At 39.3% G+C, this 24291-nt stretch overlaps 2 protein-coding genes across 4 annotated transcripts; one reads left to right on the top strand and one right to left on the bottom strand.

Moving 5' to 3' along the window:
• Positions 1-7196: 7196 nt before the first annotated feature.
• Positions 7197-15194, bottom strand: LOC114360077 (myrosinase 1). Of its 2 annotated transcripts, XM_028314633.1 has the most exons (10): positions 15089-15194; positions 14605-14720; positions 14082-14264; positions 12781-13173; positions 12387-12481; positions 11330-11477; positions 10347-10498; positions 9372-9540; positions 8859-8928; positions 7197-7498 (listed from the first exon to the last, which is right to left on the bottom strand). In XM_028314633.1, exons 1-10 carry the CDS (start codon positions 15118-15120, stop codon positions 7312-7314), a joined length of 1545 nt encoding a protein of 514 aa, XP_028170434.1. In that variant the 5' UTR covers positions 15121-15194; the 3' UTR covers positions 7197-7311. The 2 variants fall into 2 exon arrangements, with proteins under 2 accessions (XP_028170434.1, XP_028170435.1); XM_028314634.1 differs by lacking the exon at positions 8859-8928 and having other exon boundaries at positions 9302-9540.
• A 1382-nt stretch (positions 15195-16576) lies between these two features.
• On the top strand, positions 16577-24053 carry LOC114360072 (tetraspanin-33). Of its 2 annotated transcripts, XM_028314629.1 has the most exons (5): positions 16577-16810; positions 17425-17499; positions 19821-19949; positions 20981-21154; positions 22763-24053. In XM_028314629.1, exons 1-5 carry the CDS (start codon positions 16727-16729, stop codon positions 22817-22819), a joined length of 519 nt encoding a protein of 172 aa, XP_028170430.1. In that variant the 5' UTR covers positions 16577-16726; the 3' UTR covers positions 22820-24053. The 2 variants fall into 2 exon arrangements, with proteins under 2 accessions (XP_028170430.1, XP_028170429.1); XM_028314628.1 differs by lacking the exon at positions 22763-24053 and having other exon boundaries at positions 20981-21304.
• The last annotated feature ends 238 nt before the right edge of the window (positions 24054-24291 follow it).

The raw sequence follows: 24291 nt of genomic DNA, 5'->3' as shown, positions 1-24291 counted from the left end.
TAAAAATCGATTTTAATTATGGAAAAAGAAACCAACTCTAGCTGGATTTTTACATATTCCATTTATATAGGTACTTAACGGATTTCACTGAAGATAAGGTCGATTTTTCCTTCTTAGTTCAATAAATATTCATCAAAGCTTATTTTCACAGCAGTGTCAATAATTTTTTAAATTGCGTATATTGAGGAAAACCTTGCTCAAAGTCAACGGTGGCCTAACTTCTGAAATTAGCTCTTAGCCCAAAAAATTTAAAGAAAATAATATGGTACTTAATGGTAAATATGTAGGTAGGTATTAGATGCTCTCAACGCCCGGTTGGACTTAGTTTCCCTACCCAAAGCAACTAAGTTGTCTCTAAACAGTTCAATTCATACTTATTTAGTGGACCGACGATCTCACAAAGGTAGCAGGAAGACGATGGACGCTATGTTCAACTATGTTGAACTATCCAAAACCATAGAGTAACTTTGTAAAAATAAGTCCAAAAACTATAGCTAAGTTGGCGCCATTTTAAAAGTAAATACCGAAGGCACTGCACACCCCTCAATATAATATGAGCACAAAGATGAAATAAAGATGAGCAGGGAAATATGATCAAAGAACCATTTTCATGGGGCAGGTAATAATACGGCTATTAGAAAATTGGATTTGGCGGCACTAGGGAAGAACGCGGGTTTGTCTGGAGCTGTGTATTTGAGTATTGGAACTTTTTGGACTAAAATGTTTGTAAGCTTTGACAGTTTATACGGGATGGGTGGAGTTATGGTAGATGGAAAACGTAGCGTGGGCAGGCCTCCTACTAGGTGGACCGACGATCTGGTTAAGGTCGCGGGAGGAGCCTGGATGCGGGCAGCGCAGGACCGTTCATTGTGGAAATCCTTAGGGGAGGCCTTTGTCCAGAAATGTACGTCATTTGGCTGAAACGAACGAACGAGTAGACTTATAACTTTTAATCCATAGATTCTGAAACCTCAAGTGGCAAAAATAGGAACTAATAACCCTGTATGATAGTAGCGCCTTCCTGTCAATGTCATATGTAGGTACCTGAGGCACTTCAGTGTTGTCTAATATTATTAAATCAGTGTTAAGATAGAGAGAAAGTAAAATAGGGACTAATTAAGCTTAAGCCGCTTCCACGGGCCAATGTGGAAATCAATAAGGGGAGGCCTGTGTTCAGCAGTGGACGTCTTGTGACTGAAATGATGATGATGATATAAGCTCCTGGACAGCGCAGCATAGAAACAAATATCGTATGCAGTTAGAGTCTAGCCGTTTTTCAGCAGTAGTCTTTATGTTTAGTTTAATCTTTGCCGGGCTTTTAATCCATGTGTTAATATTTTATAATGAAAGCAAGATAGAAGGACCAAGATTGGGCAACTGGGTAGGATGTAGTGATTCTTCTCTGAAGCTAAAATATAATTAATATGTCCTGTTTCTAGTCTCTCTCTACAATACTGATGCTCTACCGTAGGTAGTATAAAAACATAACTCTCCTTCTGGCGCAGTTGGATAAAAAGAAATAATTACTTATTGAGTGCCTAATGCCTATTAAAAATACACTTTTTAAATGTAAACAGTTCACTTTAATAGTGTTTTAATGTTACTCGTATTGGTATTTAATTTAATAACATAAAGTCGCTGGGGGGAAATGTTTAGTGTAATTAACACGCGCATTTAAAGGAGTCATGGACGTTTTAAATCGAACTTTACTTCGTTCGTTCGTTTCAGCCGAAAGACGTCCACTGCTGGACAAAGACCTCCCCCAAGGTTTTCCACAAAGACCGGTCCTGCTCCGCTCGCATCCAGGCACCTCCCGCGACCTTCACTTATGTTTAGTAAATTCATATTGATATTTTAATACAATTTTGAAATAGACGGAACGACATAACTTAACATTTAAGAACTTTACATCATAAAAAATCTGGTAGAAGCCAATTCGAGTTGCAAATAAATCATATCACCCCGTCTGACGATTGAAAAATCACCCCATCCCAAAGATAAATGATTTAAAACCCACTGTAGCTATTCCAAAAACATTTCTCCGGTTATTTGTGCACAGACAGACCCGCCCATAACTACCCTACTTACTGGCTTTCTTAGGGTGAAGACACAAGAAACAGAGGGGTGAATGCGAATCTCGAGGAAGACAGTGTGGAGGCAGCTTTTGGAACTGCACTGATTTATAGTTTATGATGCACGCACGATACAAAATGGCGACTTTATAGTGACGACGAATTCAAAGTTTTTGGAGACATGATCATGATTAGGTATAATTGAAATCCTGTATTAGGATTTGTTTGTTACTCTTTCATGCAAAAACTACTTACTCAAGGGATTTTGATGAAACTTAACAAACAGACTGTGCAGAATACAATGGCACAGGACATAGAAATAAATGCATCCGTAAATAATGAGAACCTTTTATTATCAATCTCAATGAAAGATGTGGTTAAACAAACTAATAGTTTGGCGACTACAGTCTTTGCAGGCTTTGCGGCACGCCTGCTCCTCTCGGTCGCTAGAAATCGACTAAATGAGTTATTGTAACTTATCAACAACTTAATGAACAACTCAGTTCAACACAACCTGCCTTGCCTTGCCTATTAGATCTTTGTTTGTAGGCTTAAATAGGCTCCGAAACTACTAGACCAATTTGAAAAATATCTTACCATTAGATTCATAAAATTCTCATAAAAGTCTTCATAAGTGAAAATGTCAAAGAAAATCCATTTCCATACATCTCTAGCTCTCTCGCATCATCACGCCATACATATTTTACACGCCGCAAATATAATAAACTGTGAGGAGACGCGACTCATACATTTATGCGGGTATGTATCTAGGCAGGTATGGTTGTGTCAATCCAAGATTTTGATATAAGAATATTTTGCTCGGTGAAGGAGCGCAGTGGTTTGCATTGAACACGGGTCTAAACAGTCAGTTCCATACTAATATAGTTAATTGAGATACTTTTGGACAACGATTTCTAATCGTCGTTAATAAAATGTAGGTATCAGAAATTAATTTGAAAATGGGATACATAAAAATTGTAAAACTGTTAACGCTAAAAACAACGTAATGTAGGTTTTATATTCTTAAGAGATACAATAAATTAAAAAACGTAAGTCCCCAACTCACCTACTTGTATGGTAGCATTTGCCTTCAATCTTGATCCGGGTTCTACGACTATCTTTTTTTTTTATCCACAACGAGGAAGCTCTTGGCCTGTATCTCACCGGATGGTAAGTGACGATCAGGCCGAAGGTGAAAGCGAGCTTCATCCGGAATCCTCAACCACGGAGGATCACTCTTCTTCCACCCTTTAGTTGCTGATCATCATTATCGTCAACATCAGATTATTTATTCTCCTCTGCAGGAACACGACTCTTTCCAATTTACTACAAAATAGAGGATTTAGGTGGACCGACGACATCGTAAAGGTAGCAGGGAAGCGCTGGATGCAGGCCGCTACCAATCGATCAACGTGGAAAGCATTAGGTGAGGCCTATGTTCAGCAGTGGACGTCCTAAGGCTGAAATGAGGATGATGATGATGAGAGGATTTAGCACACACCCCACAATGATCAGTAGTGTTTGGGACGCATGATGATCACGTTTTTCCTTAGTCACCTCTTATGATATCCACTCGAAAGTGGGTTTGGGCCTTTTCTACTTACTCTGTCGGAACTACACATTAGCTGGCTTTATCATCATTTCAGCCACAGGACGTCTCTGAACATTGGCCTCCCCCGATGATTTCTATATTGACCGGTTGGTACCGGTAGCGGTCTGCATTCAGCGTCTTCCTGCTAAGGTCTTCCCTTAGGAGGTCGTCGGTCCACATAGTACGCCTCCTTCCTCTTCGGTACGTCTTACACTCCAGAACCTTGCTGCCCCATCGGCCGTTAGTTCTGCGTGCTAAGTGCCTTGCCCATTGCCACTTCAGCTTGCTAATCCGTTAGGCTTGCTTGGCTAACTAACTTTGCTCCTGCTAATGTTTTAAAATATACTTATAATGATGTACCTACTTAACATCAAACAAAACTCCCCAAAATAATCTCAACTGATAATTCCGTCACGCTACTTACATAAATCCAAAAAATCTGTAAATTGCCCTCTTACTTACTTACCAAAACGAATCCATCCGATTTCGCTCCCTTGTAGGTAGCCATTGCGATTCATTTACTGTACACAAAATACCTTTTGTTCATCCTGCCATATAAAATCCAACTCTATCTTTACTGCAATAAGGGTCACAAAAAAGTACAGTTTATTATGTGCTACCACCCGCAGAGTCTATTTGAACTTTAGAAGAGCCGCTATTTTTTCGCTTTTGTTACAATTTTTTCAATAACTATTGTAGTCCACTAAACACCGTAATGATCTGAATTGGATAAAGCTGAGGGCCCGTCATAATAATATTTTGTTTGTTAAATAAACAAAATAATGCAACGCGATTGTCGGGATTAATTTTGCTATGGTAGTAAATAAGGTAAGTGCCCCCTACTTCGGTATATTAAGGCTCTTACGACTTTAACATTTTATTTAAAAATAACCAAGCATGATATCAGTATGAAAGCTTTTGTATGCTAAACTTTGGTCTTTTGACAGTAAGTTAATATATAATTTATAGTTATATAGTTTGAACTTTTTTTTATATTAATTGTTCTGCGGACCTCTTGTTTGGATCCTGTTTCGTGACAAAATTTTGCTCTGTTTCTAAGTTCGTGAACTCATGTCCCCTATTTCGGGATAAGGTTTTATGCATACAGTTAGGATATTTTAATAATGATTAAGGGTTTAATAAATTTAAAAACGATAATAAAAATTTAGAATAAAATAATTATGTGAAATTGACGATATTACTTACCTGAAATATTCATAAGAAATAATGTGAGTCTAGTAAAATATTTTGATTTGTTAATTCTAACAATATGTGAAAATATTTCTATAACCATTAGAAATGTAGGGGGGGGGACTTACCCCCCACCCCCCTCGTACCCATAAATTTTTGATTTGCAACCCCCCCTCCCTTATCCCTATAATCCCACCCCTGGAGCTGTTTCAAGTGAGGGTAGCCCCCCCCCCTGAAAATAACCCCAGATACGCCAATGACTCATAATAAAAAAAAAGTTATTAACTAATTCATTTCTTAGGTAGGTAAGTATTAAAAACTAAAAAATATATCGATTTCTTTGATGGTGTGTGTCATAAAAGTACCAAACACCATACATTTATATATCACGAACTTGGAAAAAAGTAACAATAATACGGTTCCTTGTTTCGTGATACTGATTATTCCAAATTCCCCAAGTAAAATTCATGGATTATTGTCAAAATGTGTCAATTAACTATTATCTATCCCATATACAATACAAATAAACAAAGATAAATAAAACAAATCGAAATAAAACCAAAATTATGCTGGTACTACTTATGCTAATTTATCTTAAAATTGGTCATATATGTGAACTTCAAACTCGTGTCGTATAAATTCTAGTGAACGAAACATATACCGAATTTAGGTCATGAGAAACTTAAATAAATGCATTATTTGTTTCATAACTTACATTTAAATTATCATAAATAATTATTTAAAAACCAAGCATCAAAATGTTATCCATAATATCCTTGAATCGGTAGTGTTACGAAATAGGGGACACCCGAAAAATAATATGTACGCTATTTCGTGAGTCAATTAATCGCAATTTTAAAGGAATTCTACGTTTTCATATAACTTTTTTCTAAGCCAAATCAATTGTCAAGGAACACATAAAACCACTATTACAAGTTTTATTTAAATGGACGTTCCTTCGCCTTTTTATAAGCTTAAGAAGTTGGAGCGCTAACCTTACGGTGAGAGCAACCTTTGTAAGCCGCTCGGCTGTTTTTGGCTCTCTGAGAGTTTGAAGCTTCGTATTGCTCTCATTTTTGGCGCCACAATGTTGGTACTTGGTTTTTTAGATAGCTTAAATAATAGAGTTTTTGTAGTAATGAAGAATTTTTATAAATAATATTCCATTTGCTTATTATTTGAGCTAGAAAAAAAACTTACGAACTTACGTACTATCACGAACTAGTAGCCGTTTACCTTAATACGGGGTAGGTAATTCAAGTGAGTATAAGTTGTTGCAATTCACGAAGGCGAGTGAGCTTTATATGTGTGGTGGCTCGCTACTGTTCGTTTTCCAAAAGTTGTGCACGTATACACACAAGTAAAGCTCACTCGCCTTCGTGAGTTGCAAGAACTATACCTATAGCATACATAATACAGTTTTCAAGCCTAACGATTGGTATTAATTTTCTTCTTGGCGGGAAAGTGAAGGGTTTATTCGTTTCATATTCTGAGTAACAGAGTAAGTATTTACCTAGCGGAATATTAATTTTAAATAATGGCGGATTATTATTCATCATTTGGTGTTCTTCAACATACTTCCTCCTTCAGCTAACACTGAGACAAAAATCACTTACGTTTTCGATATAAAAACTAAATTAATGCGACTTCTGAAAAGATATCTTCAAACGGATATGAGAACCTCCTCCTTTTGTTGAAGTCGGTTAAAATAACGTTAACTATGGTACAACTACTGCCATCTCTTGAAAATTTTGGAACTACTTAGCCGTCACGGAGGTTATACTAGCGCCATCTCTATGTCCTAATAAGAATAAAATTCGCGCTATTTCACAACGCGTCATCGGCATGCTTGGTTTTATACGCTTCTACAAAAAATCGATAGAGGGCGGTAATTGACAAAAGCGCGTTAGTTTTTAAATTTTATGTCAACATCAAATAAATATTAATATATAAAAAAAATATAAGTAGAAAATCACATAAAAATCCTGTACTTAATAGTAGGTATATTTACGTACAAAATACCACTGATTTTGGCTTTTGCAATGGTAGTTTCACTACAGGTAAGTAGGGCCTAAATTAAAATTAATACGTTATTGTGATGTCACGAACTAGTATTGCACTTTGTACATAGTTCGTGATAATACCCAAAGTAGCCAAAAAGATCGCAACACTTCTCTGTTATAATGAGGGTTTTCGCGAATGAAAGATCCGCTAGATGGCGGGACGTGGATGTGGGGTCTGACTGCTACATGATTGGTGGATTTTGACATACCTGTCAATGTCATGTCAAAAATAACCAATCATGCAGCATTTGGACCTCGCGTCTACGTATTGTCATCTGGCGGATTTTTCATTCGCGAAAACCCTCATTGGAATAAGGTTGTGTCAACTTTTTGGCTACTTTGGGTGTCACGAACCATTTGTTGATGACTGTAAAGGTTCCATTTAAACCTATCTTTACAACTCGGTATTTTTCTTGGACCTCTTTAGTCTTCTACCCGATATATCTATATCTAATCTTGGTGGAGTCCAGTCGTCGACCACTCTCTCCTCAATGATGTGTCTGTAGACAAGGGCAGACTCTCTCGCTGTCCTTTTCTTGTCTTCCGAATCGAAATCCACTTCGTATAGGCCGAAGCGTTCACTGTAAAACAAATAAACATTATCCTACTAATATTATAAATGCGAAAGTTTGGATGTCTGGACTCTGGATGTCATGATGTCTGAATGTCTGGATGTTTGTTACTCTTTCACGCAAAAACTACTGAACGCATTTTGTTGAAAGTTTACAGTATTATTGTTTATAACCCAGATTAACATATAAGCTATAATTTATGACGATATGTGACAAATTTTCAATAAATAAATAAGACGTGTCTAAAAAGCGCCATCTATCGTCATTGGTTAAAGTCTGCAGCGCTGGACAAACTACTGTTTCTGACGTTCGTAAATATTCATGCGGGGAAGCCGTAAAACGCCATCTAACAACAGATTTTACAAACTAAGGGGGTAAAACGAGGTCCACGCGTACGAAGTCGCGGGCAGCCGCTAGTTTGATTATAATTTGGGAATAATGACATTAAGTTCTGTGATTAGAAAAGGGGAAAGAAGACCCTAAGATGCTGTAAACAAGGTCCACACACAAAGTGAGGCCTCAGGCAGATAAGCCCGCGTCTTGAAAGTTAGCGGTAATAAGAGGAAAAAAGAGACCTTAAGACACTAAACATAAGGTGTACATTTCTCAGAGAAGCTGACGACTAACTGGACGCTACAGGTCAGACGCAGATCGTAGAAACTAAAAAAATACCTAATACGCTAGGAATAAGGTCTATTTTTGAAGACATGATTCCACTCAAAATTGTCTTCAGGAGAAGGTTTCAGGCAGTGTAGCCGCTAAGACGCTGTCAATAGGGTCTACATTTAGCTCAGCAATGACAGACAGAGGTTGACAACCTAGGCATATGGCAGGGGAAGCCGAAGACCTTAAGGTACTAGATATAAGGTTTATTTCCCACCAACCTGATGCCACTAGCCCACTCCAAATTATCCATGAGACTCCAAGCAGTATATCCTGCGACTCGAGATCCATCTTCCATGGCCAGAAGTAACGCTCACATGAACTATAGAAGCTACCCTATAAAGCTTACAATAAGATCTATAAACCGCCTCTGTGGTCTAGTGGTAAGACCACCTGCTTCAGACGCAGAGGTCCCGGGTTCGATTCCCAGTGGGGGCAGATTTTTCTGTTCGGTTTGGTTGGTGGTAGGGCTTGTTCTAAATCCGCCTGGCTAGCTACCACCATCTTACCTAAGTCTGTCGCCATAACAACAATGTTAACAGCATTGTTGTGTTCCGGCAGTTAGAGGTAAGATAAGGTAAGCCAGTTCCTCCGTGGTTGAGGATTCCGGGTGAAGCTCGCTTCCACCTTCGGCCTGATCGTCACTTACCATCAGGTGAGATACAGGCCAAGAGCTTCCTCGTTGTGGATAAAAAAATGCACCAACCTGATGCCACTAGCCCACTCCAGGTTATCCATAAGACTCCAAGCAGTATATCCTGCGACTCGAGATCCATCTTCCATGGCCAGAAGTAATGCTCGCATGAACTATAGAAGCTACCCTATGAAGCTTACAATAAAGTATACATTTGCACCGACATGGATACTGCTAAAGCCCGGTCTGTGAGCACGTAGAATTTTGTCCAATGACCCCAAGCTACCCATCCTTATCGCTCGCGCGTAATTATGTTGCTGTCGCGATCGCACACTCACTGCGGGCGCCCGTCGTACAGTCGCGACAGCAATATAATTACGCGCGAGCGATAAGGATGGGTAGCTTGGGGTCATTGGACAAAATTCTACGTGCTCGCAGACCAGACTATAGTCAAAAGTAGATCAGGCTAGAGCATACCCTATGAAGCTTACAATAAGATCTATATTTCCACCAACCTGACACCACTAGCCCACTCCAGGTTATCCATAAGACTCCAAGCAGTATATCCTGCGACTCGAGATCCATCTTCCATGGCCAGAAGTAACGCTCGCATGTAATCCTTCATACATTGCACGCGGCTTTGGTCCCATAAACCGGCGTTGGTAGACCACCCGTGTTCCGTGATGATTATTAGAGGGTAGTCATAGTTTTGGTTGATGTGGAGAAGCGCTTTGTATATACCGAAGGCGTAGCTCTGGAATAATAATGTTAAAAATATAGTCTCAAATGAAGCAAAGCTTGGAATATGGGTATCGGAAAACGGAACAGAACGGATACTTAGTTAAATTGTAGGATATACTTAGGTATTATAGTTGTAGGTATCTTACTTTAACTATATCAAACGTCAAAGTCTGTCAAACTCCATCCACAACGAGGAAGCTCTTGGCCTGTATCTCACCTGATGGTAAGTGATGATCAGGCCGAAGGTGGAAGCGACCTTCACCCGGAATCCTCAACCACGGAGGAACTGGCTATCTTACCTCTAACTGCCGGAACACAACAATGCTGTTAACGTTGTTATGGCGACAGACTTAGGTAAGATGGTGGTAGCTAGCCAGGCGGACTTAGAACAAGCACTACCACCAACCAAACCGAACAGAAAAATCTGCCCCCACTGGGAATCGAACCCGGGACTTCTGCGTCTGAAGCAGGTGGTCTTACCACTAGACCACAGAGGCGGTTAGAATGACTTTGTTTGAGCTTCTTTACAATGACTCACTTGACTTGTCCGTGGTGCATAATCTTTTCTTAAAGGTTTTAAACCTTTGTTTGTCACCTGTCATCCGCTTTGCAATGGAGGGACGTCGAACCTTAATTTCGAACTCCTATGTTCTTCTGATTAATTTCGTTGCGGGTCCAATGACAGTTTAACTTTCCCCCGGGACAAACTTGACCTTCATTGGTTGGGTTTTTGTGGCGGTCAAGCTGTAGATCCTGGCTACACAGGAGTTGCAGTGGTGGGAACGAGAGGTGGGAATAGTCCCGTTTACAATGACTCACCTTCAACCAAATAGACTTAGCGCCCCTCCAGTTTGTATCCTGGCTGAATTCCACGCCGATATCGTCCTGGTAAGACGGCGAAGGAAATTGCTGCGTGGACCGCTTGACCAGCATCGTGGTATAGTGGTTCATGCCTAGGAAGTCGGCCGATTCTGAAGAATAAGATAATAGTTTTAGAAGGAAAGAAACATTTCAATGAACAGAAAGTAAGAAACATTGCAATGAACATCACTCAAAGACAAAAAAACTTAAAAGTAGCACATAAAACATTTACGGCCGTATTCACATTACTATGAGGTCTCACAGTGCGCGTGGACGCACAGGGTGCACGAACCAATCACAGAGCTCTATTATTCAACGCTGTGCGTTCGACTTCGCATAGGGTTAAGTGAAGCAGCAAATCGAACGCACAGCGTTGAATAGAGACTGTGAGACCTCATAGTAATGTTTGTGAATACGGACATTAGACGCTCAGATGAAATTCCCCGCACCCCGCGCTTCCCTCAACCAAAAAGTGGTGGGGCGCGTTTTCATTGATGAAACGATCTACACCAGTGTTTTTCAACCTGTGGGTCGCGACCCCTTGGGGGGTCGCCAAGCCTCTATAGGGGGGTCGCGAGAGGTCGTAAAAACTACTTCAGTAAAAAAAATTCTTATAAAGACAGATTAATCCGAAATCTAATTATGCAAATGTTGTATGGGTTGAAGTACGAGTATTCAGTCCCTACAAACATCTTTGCAACATTATAAAACGCATGAAAAAAAAAGCGAACGGTCGGGGGTTCGTCAAAATTGTTTTCATACTAAGGGGGTCGTGTCATGAAAAAGGTTGAAAAACACTGATCTACACAACTGGCTTGAAAATTTTCAACAAGGGTAGGAAAGACCAGTGGACAGTTAAGGGGGTCTCAATAATTCAAGTAGGTATTTAACTGTTTTTTTATTAAGATTATCCGTTTTAAAAATGTATCAAAACCACTTACTTTTCAACAGCTTCTTCTCCTCAGCAGAGAGGCTCGGCAGGCGAGACTTGAAGAAGCCTTGCTTCAAGCTCTTCTTCGCCACGATGTCTTTCACCACTTGAGGGAAGTCCCCGTACGGAGACCAGATCGGGTTTAGGTACATCCCTATCTATAAATAATAATCCCATCAAAAACAATACTTGTCAAAAAAACCAAGTCTCGCAACTCAGTTGTTCTACGGTAAAAAGTTGTGAGATCCATGTAATACCAAGTCCAGGCCAGGAAATCTTTAACGTTTTACATAAATTATTGACTTGGCCATCGCACTAAATAATTTAATTTACACGTGTTTTCATGCCGCTTTTTTGCTCGACTTGGTGGCACTGCCGTGCCCCCAGATAATAAAATAAACTGTTTCAGATTACGAAGAGAAAAATTAAGATTTTTTTTTCCGGAATACCGTTTTTCTCTTGACTGTTACACAGAACGAAATCTTTTAACTCGTTGGTAAATAAATTACGATTGTTAGTTAGAATTAAATTACATTAGAAATCGTGATTCATTGACGGCCGCAGTGAGTGTGCGAGCGCGACAGCAACATAATTACAAGCGAGCTTGGGGTCATTGGACGAAATTCTAAGTGCTCGGCGACCGGGCTTTAGTAAAACTCATAATCGGTCCATACATGTTTATGGAATAAATGACTATGACTACGTTTGACTGATTTTTTCGGTTAAAAAAGTGGTTTTTACGTATTATGAGTTTTAACTGTAGCATAAGCATAATTCCTGGATGCGAGCTTTGCACGAACGGAAATCCTTGCCAAAAGCCTTTGTCCAGCACTGGACCGTCATTTAGAACAAGAATAAAAATACTTTATTCAGCATTTTAAAAAAACAGTACATAACATTAACCTAGAAGCTATGCTGAAGAGGCGTCCGCTCAGCAATATTCGCGACATAACAAGCGCCATGTCGAGAAGCTGGTTTTCAACGGGACCAACACACGATGAGGATTGCGGATTGCGCGCCCTCTTGACCGAGACCTTTGAAAACTATTGATTTTGTTGTTAACTTACACTGAATTCCCTGTACTCCTCTGTAGCTTGAACATTTTCAGTCTTGTTGTTGATTGGATTGGCCCAGTTCACGGATATCGATATGCCGACGTAACCTGCATATAATTTTATGTTTAGAATTCTTAATCATAGAGCTCAAAAATAAATAAACTGTTATTTCAGCCACATATTTCTCTTTTTCTACGTTTGGTTATCGCGAACTACTGTGGGGACGTAAGTGGATCAGCGATCGGCGAACGTCTCCGAACGCGAGCAGTATTCGGTTCGCCAGCGAACATAGATGATCGCTTTATTATCCAGTTACTTATAGGTGACCTACTAAATTAATCTTGGCAAGGATTCATTTTAGGTTCTAACACTAGATTTCTATGGCTGGTACGAAAAATTAACTCACCATTATATTTGCTCTTATACTCTCTCTCATACAGCCTATAAGCCTTCGCATGCGCCAACAAAACATTTTTGATGCAAATATAATCTGCTATCCCTTTCATATCCACGCCCGGCGCCATAATGCTATCTCCATACCCTTCCAAACATATGGAATTGGGTTGGTTCATCGTGGTCCAATATTTGACCTTACTAGCATATCTGTCAAAGACAACCCTAGCGTAGTCTTCGAACCACCCGATGGACAAAGGGTTGGCCCAACCGCCCAAGTCTTGCAAACGTTGGGGCAAATCAAAGTGGTACAATGTGATCATGGGCTCGATTTTGTATGTTAGTAACTCGTTGATAAGGTTATCGTAGTATTGGAAACCTTCCTCGTTTATCTGGTTGGGGAAACCTGGAAGATAAAGATAATATTTTATGTTATATAAAATTGTTGCTAACATTAATCAAGGTCAAAAGGCTAATTTAATACTATAAGGCAATGTTTCCCAAAGTTGTCTGGGCTACGACTCATCTAATACAAGTTCCCAAACTCGGGACCCACCTATAGGAAATTTCGCTCCCTGCCCAGCGGTTGGATCGGTAGGGCGGTGTGTCGTTCTACAGGCAGGGCCCACTCAATGATCGCTCGCGACCCACCATTGGGTCGCGACCCATAGTTTGGGAAACCCTGCTAAGGCATTATCTTCCTATACCACAGATACCTAATACTAGCCTATGTCATATTGGGCTGAGTTAGCCGTACAATAAAAATAATTACATTCAGAATTATAGTGTTTCGTTTCTCTTAATAAAAAGTTTGATAGTTTGCCTACAATTAGGTTGGTATCACGTCTATACCAACGACATAAACTAAATAAAATGGCCTTTACATTGGATGTCTTTTACGCTTACGCAAGAAGGAGTCAAACAACTGAGTCAATAGTTATAGCAAATTCAGTGTAGGTACTATGGACCACTTATTACAGAAAAGTTTTAGTGAAAGAAAGATAGATATTTAGTTTATTTGGCATCAAGTAGTATAGTTGTTGTCATTAAAACTTATTTAAAAACTATTAACTACAAACAAAAAAGCAAGACAAAACATCTGATTATGACCCAAGTCGATTCGTTCGTTTCAGCCGAAAGACGTCCACTGCTGGACAAAGGCCTCCCCCAAGGATTTCCAAAAGACCGGTCCTGCGCCGCTCGCATCCAGGCACCTCCCGCGACCCTCACCAGATCGTCGGTCCACCTAGTGGGAGGCCTGCCCACGCTGCGTCTTCCGGCTCGAAAAAAAAACTATTTGTAACTAAAACTTACCCGATGGCATGACTCTTGGCCAAGATATAGAGAACCGGTAATGGTCCACTCCCATCTCCCTCAGCATCTCCACGTCTCTCTTATAGTGGTGGTAGGAGTCACTGGCCACGTCTCCGTTGGTACCGTCCGGGACTAAGTCCGGGTTCTCGTGGAGGAACCGATCCCATATACTTTCACCTTTGCCTGGAATTTTTTCAGGTAATATGAGACTTGGTTGACATGTTTTGAGACTGAGTTTTATCATTAATGACCCATCAAAATCAACTTAAGGCAATTCAAAACAGTTGATCAATTAATAAGTATTGATAGATTTCTCGGAAGTTTATATCAGTCAGCGTCAAATAGTTCGTGACCAAAGTAGCCAAAAAGTTTGCAAACGCGTCTTTGTTAGGTTTTTTGTCAACTTTTTGGCCACTTTGGGTGTCATGAACTATTTGATACTGACTGTACTACAAAAGTTAGGTCACTCATTACTATTAAGAAAAAAACTTTAGCTATTAAAGTAAGACTAAAATATACTCACCATCGAGATTCCAAGCTCCTTCTACTTGGTAAGCCGCAGAGCCTACTCCAAACATGAAGCTGTCAGGAAATCTACGTATTTTTGTGTCGGTCCATCCTTCTACTAGCCCAAGGATGCTGAAATAAGACCAAATGAAAAAAGGCGAGTGAGCTTTACTATAAACTAAGCACATTAATTTCAGGTTACTAAAGTAAACTTTATTCGCTGAAAATAAAAACATAAGGCATATTACATCTTAAACTCAATAACAGCTCACGAGATAATTTACAGGGAATTAATTATAGGTTTAAATTTAAATAATACTAAATTCGCAAAACAGTTTCGAAAAGTTCCAGTTAATGTGTTCTGTGGATTATATTGTGTTATAAACCTCAAAAAGATCCCACGAATCGATGTGAAATATTTTCGTATTTTATTTCAAGCATATAGGTATTGAATAATATGAGAATCATGTAGGAGACATAAATTTAAAACAAACAAGTACCTTATAGCAGCAATAATCGCTGTCCAAGCCATTTTAAACGTGCACTCACGCAACAAGTCACAACTGTAGCGATAATTCACTATCAACGATACTGCATATTATTTAATTATCTACTAATCCTTTTCCTCAGTGATAAGATTTACCACTATTTGTAAAGTAGATTAATTAATTTTAAATTACGACAGTGAGTGACTATTTTCGCGCCAGTCGCAGCACAAATAAATCTTTTTTCATTCGTTCTGTGGAATGTGCAAAGGTGCAAAGTTAAGGAATATGCTGCCTATTATATAGGTGAAAAGTTTGTTTATATTTGTATTATGCTAATAAAACACTATTAATATAAATTAAAAAATCAAATTATTATTGAAGAACTTGACTTATAATTAAAGTTTTTTTTTCATGAAATTTTCAGCCACAGAGCACGTAAATTTCTCGGCATCAGAAATTCAAAACGTCATACCGTTATCCGTTATTTAGTTAATGGTATTGGCTCGGAGCAAAATCACAAAGGAGAAGTTTTATGGCAAATATACCTTCAAAAAACTTTGATAAACATTGAATCAATCGTTAAGTCGAGTCTCCAGCGCGTGTTCTTCCCTACACAATCAACAAAAACATCATGTCAACATTCAACATTTTTTGTAAACAATTTTGTTAAAATGTTGACGTCATAAATTTTTGTTGAGGTTGATTGTTTAAGGCAAAGAAATCTTAGAGCGAAATATGCGATGGGTACCCGGCTTTTGTAAGTAAGATTCTAAAGGTCCAAATTATAAACTATAGGATAGTGCCAGAGTCTGGACCAAGTGTTGTCCAGAATCAATTTGTTCCTAAGGCCTATACTAATGTGTAAACCGAAGCGCACTGAAATCTATCCCTCACCCAAAGTGGCCAAAAAGTTAACAACACAACCTTATTCAAACAAAAAATTTTTTTTTAAATCCGATTTGTATGAAAAATAAAAATAAAGATATCAAAAAATAAAAATGAAGATATCAATTTTCTGACTTCACCATACCATTTATATGTCCATGTTAACATGGGCTAGTGTCGGCTCCTATACCCATTTACCTAACACCCTGTATATCGATGATATTATTTTGTACGTAAATAATTAAAAACAAAACTCTTTTTTTCTCTTAACTCCAGGGATAGATTTCAGTGCGCTCCGGTTTACAAATTAGTATTGGCCTGCCTGAGGAAAAAAAATGAACTATGGTTTCATTCTGGGCAGCACTTGGTCCAACTTCCATACATGGATTGGCTTGCTTATTGTATGAGAATGCCTTATGGCATTAAGTTCGCCTAATGTTAATATTTTTGGCATTGAAGTATAAATAAATAAATAAATAAATAAATTGGCACTGTCCTTTCATTAATAACGTTAATGTTATAACGTTACTGATAAATAAGAAGTGGGGGCGGAATTTGACAGATAGTCGACAATCAAAATCACTAAATTAAAAAAAACTATTGTGAATTGTGATGTGTGTGTGGTGTGTATCGAGTGGGTGACTTCATACAAAAAAAATATGTTTTTCTCAGCTTTATTCGAGTAAAATCCTGAATGGAAACCTGAAATTTAAAGCTGTGTGTCCATTTCAATATATGTGAGGCATTTTAGTCCTACTCATCAAGATGCATCGACGTCGGGGCCCAAATTTTACTTACGTTAGTGGTTGCGTGAAATATATGATTTTCGCCCTGAATTTCATATTTTGGGTAAGTTTGTTGGCTTAAACTAGTTCTAGAAACTTGTGTAGTTGCAAATGATACGATAATTTCGTTGCGGTGGTGGGTAAAAACAATGATAATGCCTATAGTTAGATATAGTCATTGTTCGTGTATTCGATATGATTCATGATGTTCTCACTCTTTGTTGGGAGCGAGTTCACATGACGGTTCAATTTCCCAGCTCCCAGGTCGCTTCCGTTCGCGTTAATGATGGTTACGAAACGATATGGCCGGTGGTTTAGTCATAATTCGCAAAAAGTTAGGAAGGATGTGTCCTATAAAATGTATACTTATCTATTTGCTAACTCGTCAGTTAACTGCTTGATTACAGATGCCAGTAATGAGGGGTCATATAAAATGCTTTGAATAGTACAGTCTATGCTATGAATTGAATATATTATTTGTAAACCTGACTGTATTGAAATCCTTTGTAAAAGTAAATACAGAAACAAAAATTAATACGTATGAAACATACTAGTCCTTACTTAAAAAACTACAGTTTTCTAGAATAAAAAACACTTCCTGGGTCAGGTTGAAATTCACATGCATAGGACTTTGGGCTAGATAGTATTATAATATTAAATAATAATCTGTTTTTCCAGTTGTTCGGAGGACTTCTGATTGGAGTTGGATTGTATGCGTTTATTGACAAATGGCAAGCTACTGGGCTCATAAAGGTAAGACTTGCATGCTAAAATAGTATTATACTATGGCATTTGTAAAAATAGGATATTATCCAAACAGAAAGATCCAATTTTCTTTGCCTCCTAAACTAGAGCACCCCTTCTAAATTACATAGGATCATGATAAGTGTTTAAAATTAAAAATAGTTATGTACACTTTTTTGAATATTTGATTTTGAAATATTAGAATGAAAATAATACGTATGTCTGCTCTTATCACTCAGTGCTAAACATAATTATGTGGTTTTCATCTAGTTCAGTTTTAGTCAGATATTTAATTTATCTAACAACACCATTTCCGAACGTTTAAACTTGTTTTCTATAGAATTTGTGTTGATGCTAGTGACAAATGCACTGATTTATGCTAAAACCAAATACCTATTTCCTCCTTAAATATCAATCATGTTTCTATTGAAAAATGTGTACCTAACAAAAATATTTTCTTTGGACTGTATTTATGTTTACTGATTCACATAATTTAAGTCTAATTTTGTTATTATGAGTGAGGAAAATAATATTATAATATAAGTCACCTCAAGAAGTATTTTCATGAAAATGTTTACATTATGTGGCTATAGTTTATCAATAATGATACTGAAGACAAATATTTGTTTACGAATGCTTTATCAATGCACATATTTTGCAAAAAACAAAGTTATAAAACCAGACATAGTTATTATCTGAAACATGTCTTATCAGGTCACATTGATTACATACAAAAAGTTTACAACTTAAACAATTTTACTCCTAAAGTACATTTTTATAAAGTAAATTTTTATGTATTTGCATTTTTGCATGCTGTTTATGATATAGGCTGAAAGGGTTAGGGTATGACAGTTTTTTTTTACAAAGGACCTATTTAATTCATACCGGGTTTGATGCAGACCGTCCCATTCGTAAAATGGTCACACTCAGATAAAAGCTGTTTAATATTATCAACCTAAAAGTTGGAACTATTGTATTCTGTAACTTTTATCTGAGTGTGATTATTTTGTGAATGGGACGGTCTGTGTTATAAACCCTTCATTCCTTATCATGAGAAAGGATAATAGAAACTAGTTCTATGGCATGACAAAATGTACGATAATGAAACTGCAGGCCTATACTAGTTGGCCACGTCCGACTTCATGACTTGGGTATTCCAGCAGTATTTACTATCATGCAGTTCTGATTAATAGGTTCATCCGGTTTGTAAGTGTGATAATAATAATGACTAAGTACTGATTTTATCAACTTATACTAATACTAGCTTTCCGCTCGCGGCTTCGCCCGCGTGGAATTTTGTCTGTCACAGAAAAACTTTATCGCGCGCGTCCCTGTTTCAAAAACCGGGATAAAAACTATCCTATGTTCTTTCCCGGGACTCAAACTATCTCTATGCCAAATTTCATCAAAATCGGTTGCGAGGTTTAAGCGGGAAAGCGTAACAGACAGACAGACAGACAGAGTTACTTTCGCATTTATAATATTAGTTGGGATTTTGTAAAGCTGAAGTATTTGTCCCATTTGAAAAAATAATTTTGTGTTGGAGAGCCCATTTATCGAGGAAGGCTTTAGGCTATATAACATCACCCGTTTACAGCCATTAGGAGAGGAGCAATAAAGAAAAATGTTGCAAAATTGTGAAAGATTTATTTAAAAAACTATTTTCACACGTACAGTCGCGGGAATAGCTAGTATTAAATACAGCCAACTGAGAGACAGCGGAGTATCTATACCGAGTAGTGCAGATGCTATCTAATGTTTTGTCCATGACTGATGGTGTATTTTTAACGCATCTATCGAGTGTTTTTGTAATGTCAAACGTCAGCGAGACTTCAGATCTCCTACAGATTATAAGCTTTGTCATTTAACAAATATGTCAATGTGCCTCCCTTGCCGCTGATTGAGTAAAGACTAGACCTATAAGTATGTTTGTACGTTCTCCGATCACCATCGTCGCTGCAGGAGGCCTGTAGCGGCCTAGACGGGCTGCTTGCCTTCTGGGGATCTGGGGTGGTTGGATAGATGATAGATAAGCCACAAATCGCGCACATTTTTTTTAAACAGATTATTAGTAATTTGTTGTTACACAAATTACTAATAGTCTCGTTAGCCCCTCGTACTATACTAAATATGCTTGTATCACGAGTGAGCTCACCACAATAGTCGAGCGGCGGCGGGGACCGAACCCGCGTTCCCCGGATCACGAGTCGGCCAGTCCGATGCCTTCACCGTTCGGCTATCGTGACTCAAATAATGGCCCAATCATGAGGCTAAGTGCGGTATTCGATTGCCCTGAAAAACTAACTAGCTAACTAACTGTACGTTCACAGCTGGATACGGTGTACGATGTGATGCTAAACATCAGCCTTCTCATCGCGTTGCTGGGCGGAGTGGTTTTCGTGGTCAGCTTTGCCGGCTGCGTGGGAGCGCTCCGGGAGAACACTTGCCTGCTTAAATTCGTGAGTTTCCATCTTTTTGACAGATTAACCATGGTGGACCGACGACATCGTAAAGGTAGCAGGGAAGCGCTGGACGCAGGCCGCATTGGGGGAGGCCTATGTTCAGCAGTGGACGTCCTATGGCTGAAATGATGAAGATGATGATGATTATGGCCTCATATGATTACTGAGGACGCTGAGGAACCGGACTGGACGAAAGTACGGGGGAGTCCCCGAAACAACTGGACGAAAGTGCGCGGGAGTTCCTCCAACATATAGGACGTTAGTCTGCGTGAAGCTTGAGCAGCAAGGTTCTCGAATGTACGCCACGTGCCCCCAGCTAGGCGTAGCGTGGATTAGATTTTTTTTATGCACAACGAGGAAGGTCTTGGCCTGTATCTCACCTGATGGTAAGTGATGATCAGGCCGAAGGTGGAAGCGAGCTTCACCCGAAATCCTCAACCACGGAGGAGTCCACCCACAAGGTGGACACATGACCTTCTGTTTCTGGTGGAAATGGTAGCAGTTATTAGACCACACCATTGGAGCAAAGAGCTATAGTTGGTTATTGTGCCATCATCACATTTTGAAACGTCTCTCTATTGACAATGACAAGCTTACAACTCTTACAAGCTAAGTATCTTCTCTTCCCTGTCCTGTAGGGAATACAGGCCTTCTTTTCCTATTTCTATTGCAGATGGGATGAGTTATTAGACCACGCGATAGCAATTAAGAGCCTGTATTTCGACTATAGCAACACTGATAACTTCGGACATACATAAGTGAATGTGACGCCTTAGGCCCAGAACAGAAACGCAACTGCAACTGATGATTCTTATGGATGAAACTGAAACCGAAAGTTTCAAACTGGTCGCGTCATGTGTGGTCTCTCAACGGACGCTACGGCAGAAACTTAGATGCAACTCAAAAGTAACTAGCAGTTGCAGTTTCGTTGCAGTTGCGTTTCACCGTCTGTTCTGGGCCTTAGTGTTTATATTATAAGAATGTAATGCAAGCTGTTGACTGTAATTTAGTTTCTCTTCTCTCCCCAGTATTCCCTCTGCCTTCTGATCCTGTTTCTCGTTGAAATGGGCGGCGCAGTATGCGGTTTCGTGTTCCCGCGTTCCCTGCACGGTCTACTCGAGCTGAGCTTCACGGAGCGGGTCGTGCACGCTTATAGAGATGATCCGGACTTGCAGAACTTTATAGACTTCGCCCAGAGCGATGTGAGTACCCAGTTTTGCAGGCTTTTAAAGGGTACTGAAGTTTCTTTATCTAGTAAAACCAGGACCAGGCGTTCAGAGCGGTATCATCATCATTTCAGGTTTCTTAATCTAGTGAATCCTGGACCAAGCGTTTGAAGCAATATCGTCATCATCATCATCATTACAGCCACAGGACGTCCACTGCTGAACATAGACCAAAGATTTCATCATCATCATCATCATCATCATAATCATCATCATCATCATCATTACAGCCACAGGACGTCCACTGCTGAACATGGCCTCCCCCAAAGATTTCTACATCGCCCGGTTGGTAGCGGCCTGCATCCAGCGCCTTCTTGCTACCTTTATGAGGTTCTCTGCCCACATTTTGGGTGGATGACACACGCTTACCACTTGCAGACTCCACTCCAGAATCTTGCTGCCCCATCAGCCGTCAGTTCTGCGTACTATGTGCCCTGCCCATTGCCACTTCAGCTTGCTAATCCGTCGGACTGTGTCAGTGACTTTACATGGTCGGTCCAGCGCATAGGTGACCTGCCTCGCATTCGGGTTCCTTCGACTTTTCCTTGGACGACCAGTCGCTCTATGAAGTTGTTATCCAGCCTTGAGACATGTCCAAAGCATTGAGTACGCGCGATTGTACTACGGCTAACAAACTATGTACCCTGCCCATTGCCACTTCTTGCTAATCCGTCGGGTTGTCAGCGACTTTAGCGATAGAGCGCTTTAAATCGCTTTAAAGCAGCTGCCAGCTATCGCGCGGGTTTCGTCGTGTTCCCGCGTTCCCTGCACGGTCTACTGGAGCTGAGCTTCACGGAGCGGGTCGTGCACGCTTATAGAGATGATCCGGACTTGCAGAACTTTATAGACTTCGCCCAGAGCGATGTGAGTACCCAGTTTTGCAGGCTTTTAAAGGCTACTGAAGCTTCTTTATCTAGTAAAACCAGGACCAGGCGTTCAGAGCGGTATCATCATCATCATCATTTCAGGTTTCTTAATCTAGTGAATCCTGGACCAAGCGTTTGAAGCAATATCATCATCATCATCATTACAGCCACAGGACGTCCACTGATGAACATAGACCAAAGATTTCATCATCATCATCATCATCATAATCATCATCATCATCATCATTACAGCCACAGGACGTCCACTGCTGAACATGGCCTCCCCCAATGATTTCCACATCGCCCTGTTGGTAGCGGCCTGCATCCAGCGCCTTCTTGCTACCTTTATGAGATCGGTCCACATTGTGGGTGGACGACACACGCTTACCACTTGCAGACTCCACTCCAGAATCTTGCTGCACCATCAGCCGTCAGTTCTGCGTACTAAGTGCTACGCCCATTGCCACAGCTTGCTAATCCGTCGGGCTGTGTCAGTGACTTTATTTGGTCAGTCCAGCGCATAGGTGACCTGTCTCGCGATCGGGTTCCATCGACTTTTCCTTGGACGACCAGTCGCTACTACGACAGTACATTTCTATAGTAAGCATTGTGACGCGGCCTAAGCGTGACGGTGTTTGTAGGAGACCAAAGCCTCCCAAAGCCTTAAGGTTTACATAAAAATTGGGGTTTTATTTTAGCAATTTCCTTGCGTTTCCAGTTCCACTGCTTCGGTTTGACCTCAGACGGGTACATGGACTGGTCCAAGAATGAGTAGGGTGATTGCTACAGTTATTGGCCCTTTAAGAGCGTTGTGTAAGTTAACTTGTGTAAAATGTAACAAAAACTCGACTTTTGTTTACTTTTTATATTTTATTATGAGAAAACAATATTGCTGCTATTTAGACTAGTACCTATTTGGTGTATATAAGAATAAGAATTACAATAATAATTTTAAAAATATCAGAGATCACATTAAATTTAGCTATTGGCCCCAAAATCACAGTAATTGGCTCCTAGAAGTACAGTTATTAGCCACCGAAAAAAACCCATAAAAATCACTGAAACTTCACGCTTTGTAATCCTAACTCATTTTGTCTTTCCTTAAGATTAGCTAAGGATTCGTCATCAGTATCACTCTTATCGATTTCTTCATCTATCTCATCATCGTCAGTACATTCAGTAACATTGTAACAATTGTGACAAAGATAACTGTCTCCTTCTTCTTCAGGAATATGCTGTTGCACAAGATTTATATTATGAAAGACACGGTGACATTCAGAGCATACTAAAAGTCTATTTTTTATAAGCTTTTTGCAAATATTACAGATTTGATTGGATACAGATAAATTATTCTTACTTTTTTTATTTTAGCAGTTTTCTTTTCTTCAGCTTTCAGTTTTCTGTCCTCTCTTTTATGTTCTCTTTCAATTTTCCGTTACCTTTTTTCTTTCTCGAGGATTTATTTTTCTTCCAGAATCCTCTGATATTCTGGTTACGGTAACGGTTCATCTCGTCGTTCTCGTTCGTCTACAAGTACCTATCTCATCTTCTTGGGTCCCAGTTTTAGGGTCTTTTGTCTCTCTTTCTTTATCTCTAGTTTGAAGTTCTCCTATTTCACTCAATGTTGATTCTTTCTCCCGACTTATAGGTTCAGGTTCATCTGTAACTTCCGCTTCCAATCCATTTTGCTTATAATAAATAGTCCCACAAACGATAGAGAATTAAAAAAAATCATTGTTTTGCATTTCAGGTATTATTTGTTTTATTTTTTTAAACTGATTAAGTGTTTCTGTTCCAACTACTTATACCAACCTTAGTATACTGTGTTACCAACGGCATCTTGTAACAATCTAGGTAAAGTAAATCAATAAAAATAGTTATTGGCCGTGCATAAGTGTCAGTAATTGGCCCCCCGGCTAATTACTGATCCTAATAGGTTAGGACGTTAGTATTTTAATAGCAAATATTTAAGGGTTAAATTAACTTAATCTTGAATAAAAATACAATAAAAGTAAAATNAATATTTTACAAATTAAAATAAAACCGCATGTTGCTTTACTTTCTCGTATCTATATATATAAAAGAAAGTCGTGTTAGTTACTCCACTTATAACTCAAGAACGGCTGAACCGATTTAGCTGAAAATTGTCAGGGAGGTAGTTTAGAGCCAGGAGAAGGACATAGGATACTTTTTATCCCGTTCGAAATAAAAAAAAAAGTCTGCTTATTTATTGCCATTAAGGCGGAA

Source organism: Ostrinia furnacalis, unplaced genomic scaffold (assembly GCF_004193835.3).
Source record: "Ostrinia furnacalis isolate ACB-3 unplaced genomic scaffold, ASM419383v2 OfSCF4876, whole genome shotgun sequence".
Taxonomy (NCBI): Eukaryota; Metazoa; Arthropoda; class Insecta; order Lepidoptera; family Crambidae; genus Ostrinia; species Ostrinia furnacalis.
This window is presented reverse-complemented; position numbering and strand designations above follow the sequence as displayed.

Bases quoted from the DNA above. Each gene is read 5' to 3' on its own strand.
- LOC114360077 (XM_028314634.1), bottom strand. From the start codon at position 15,120: ATGGCTTGGACAGCGATTATTGCTGCTATAAG. The intron at 10,499-11,329 runs GTAAGTGGTTTT...CTTATTCTTCAG, and splicing joins GGAGAAGAAGCTGTTGAAAA to AATCGGCCGACTTCCTAGGC. The intron at 9,541-10,346 runs GTGAGTCATTGT...TTATTATTCCAG, and splicing joins CTAAGTCTATTTGGTTGAAG to AGCTACGCCTTCGGTATATA.
- LOC114360072 (XM_028314628.1), top strand. From the start codon at position 16,727: ATGCATCGACGTCGGGGCCCAAATTTTACTTACGTTAGTGGTTGCGTG. The intron at 17,500-19,820 runs GTAAGACTTGCA...GTACGTTCACAG, and splicing joins AAGCTACTGGGCTCATAAAG to CTGGATACGGTGTACGATGT. The intron at 19,950-20,980 runs GTGAGTTTCCAT...TTCTCTCCCCAG, and splicing joins ACACTTGCCTGCTTAAATTC to TATTCCCTCTGCCTTCTGAT.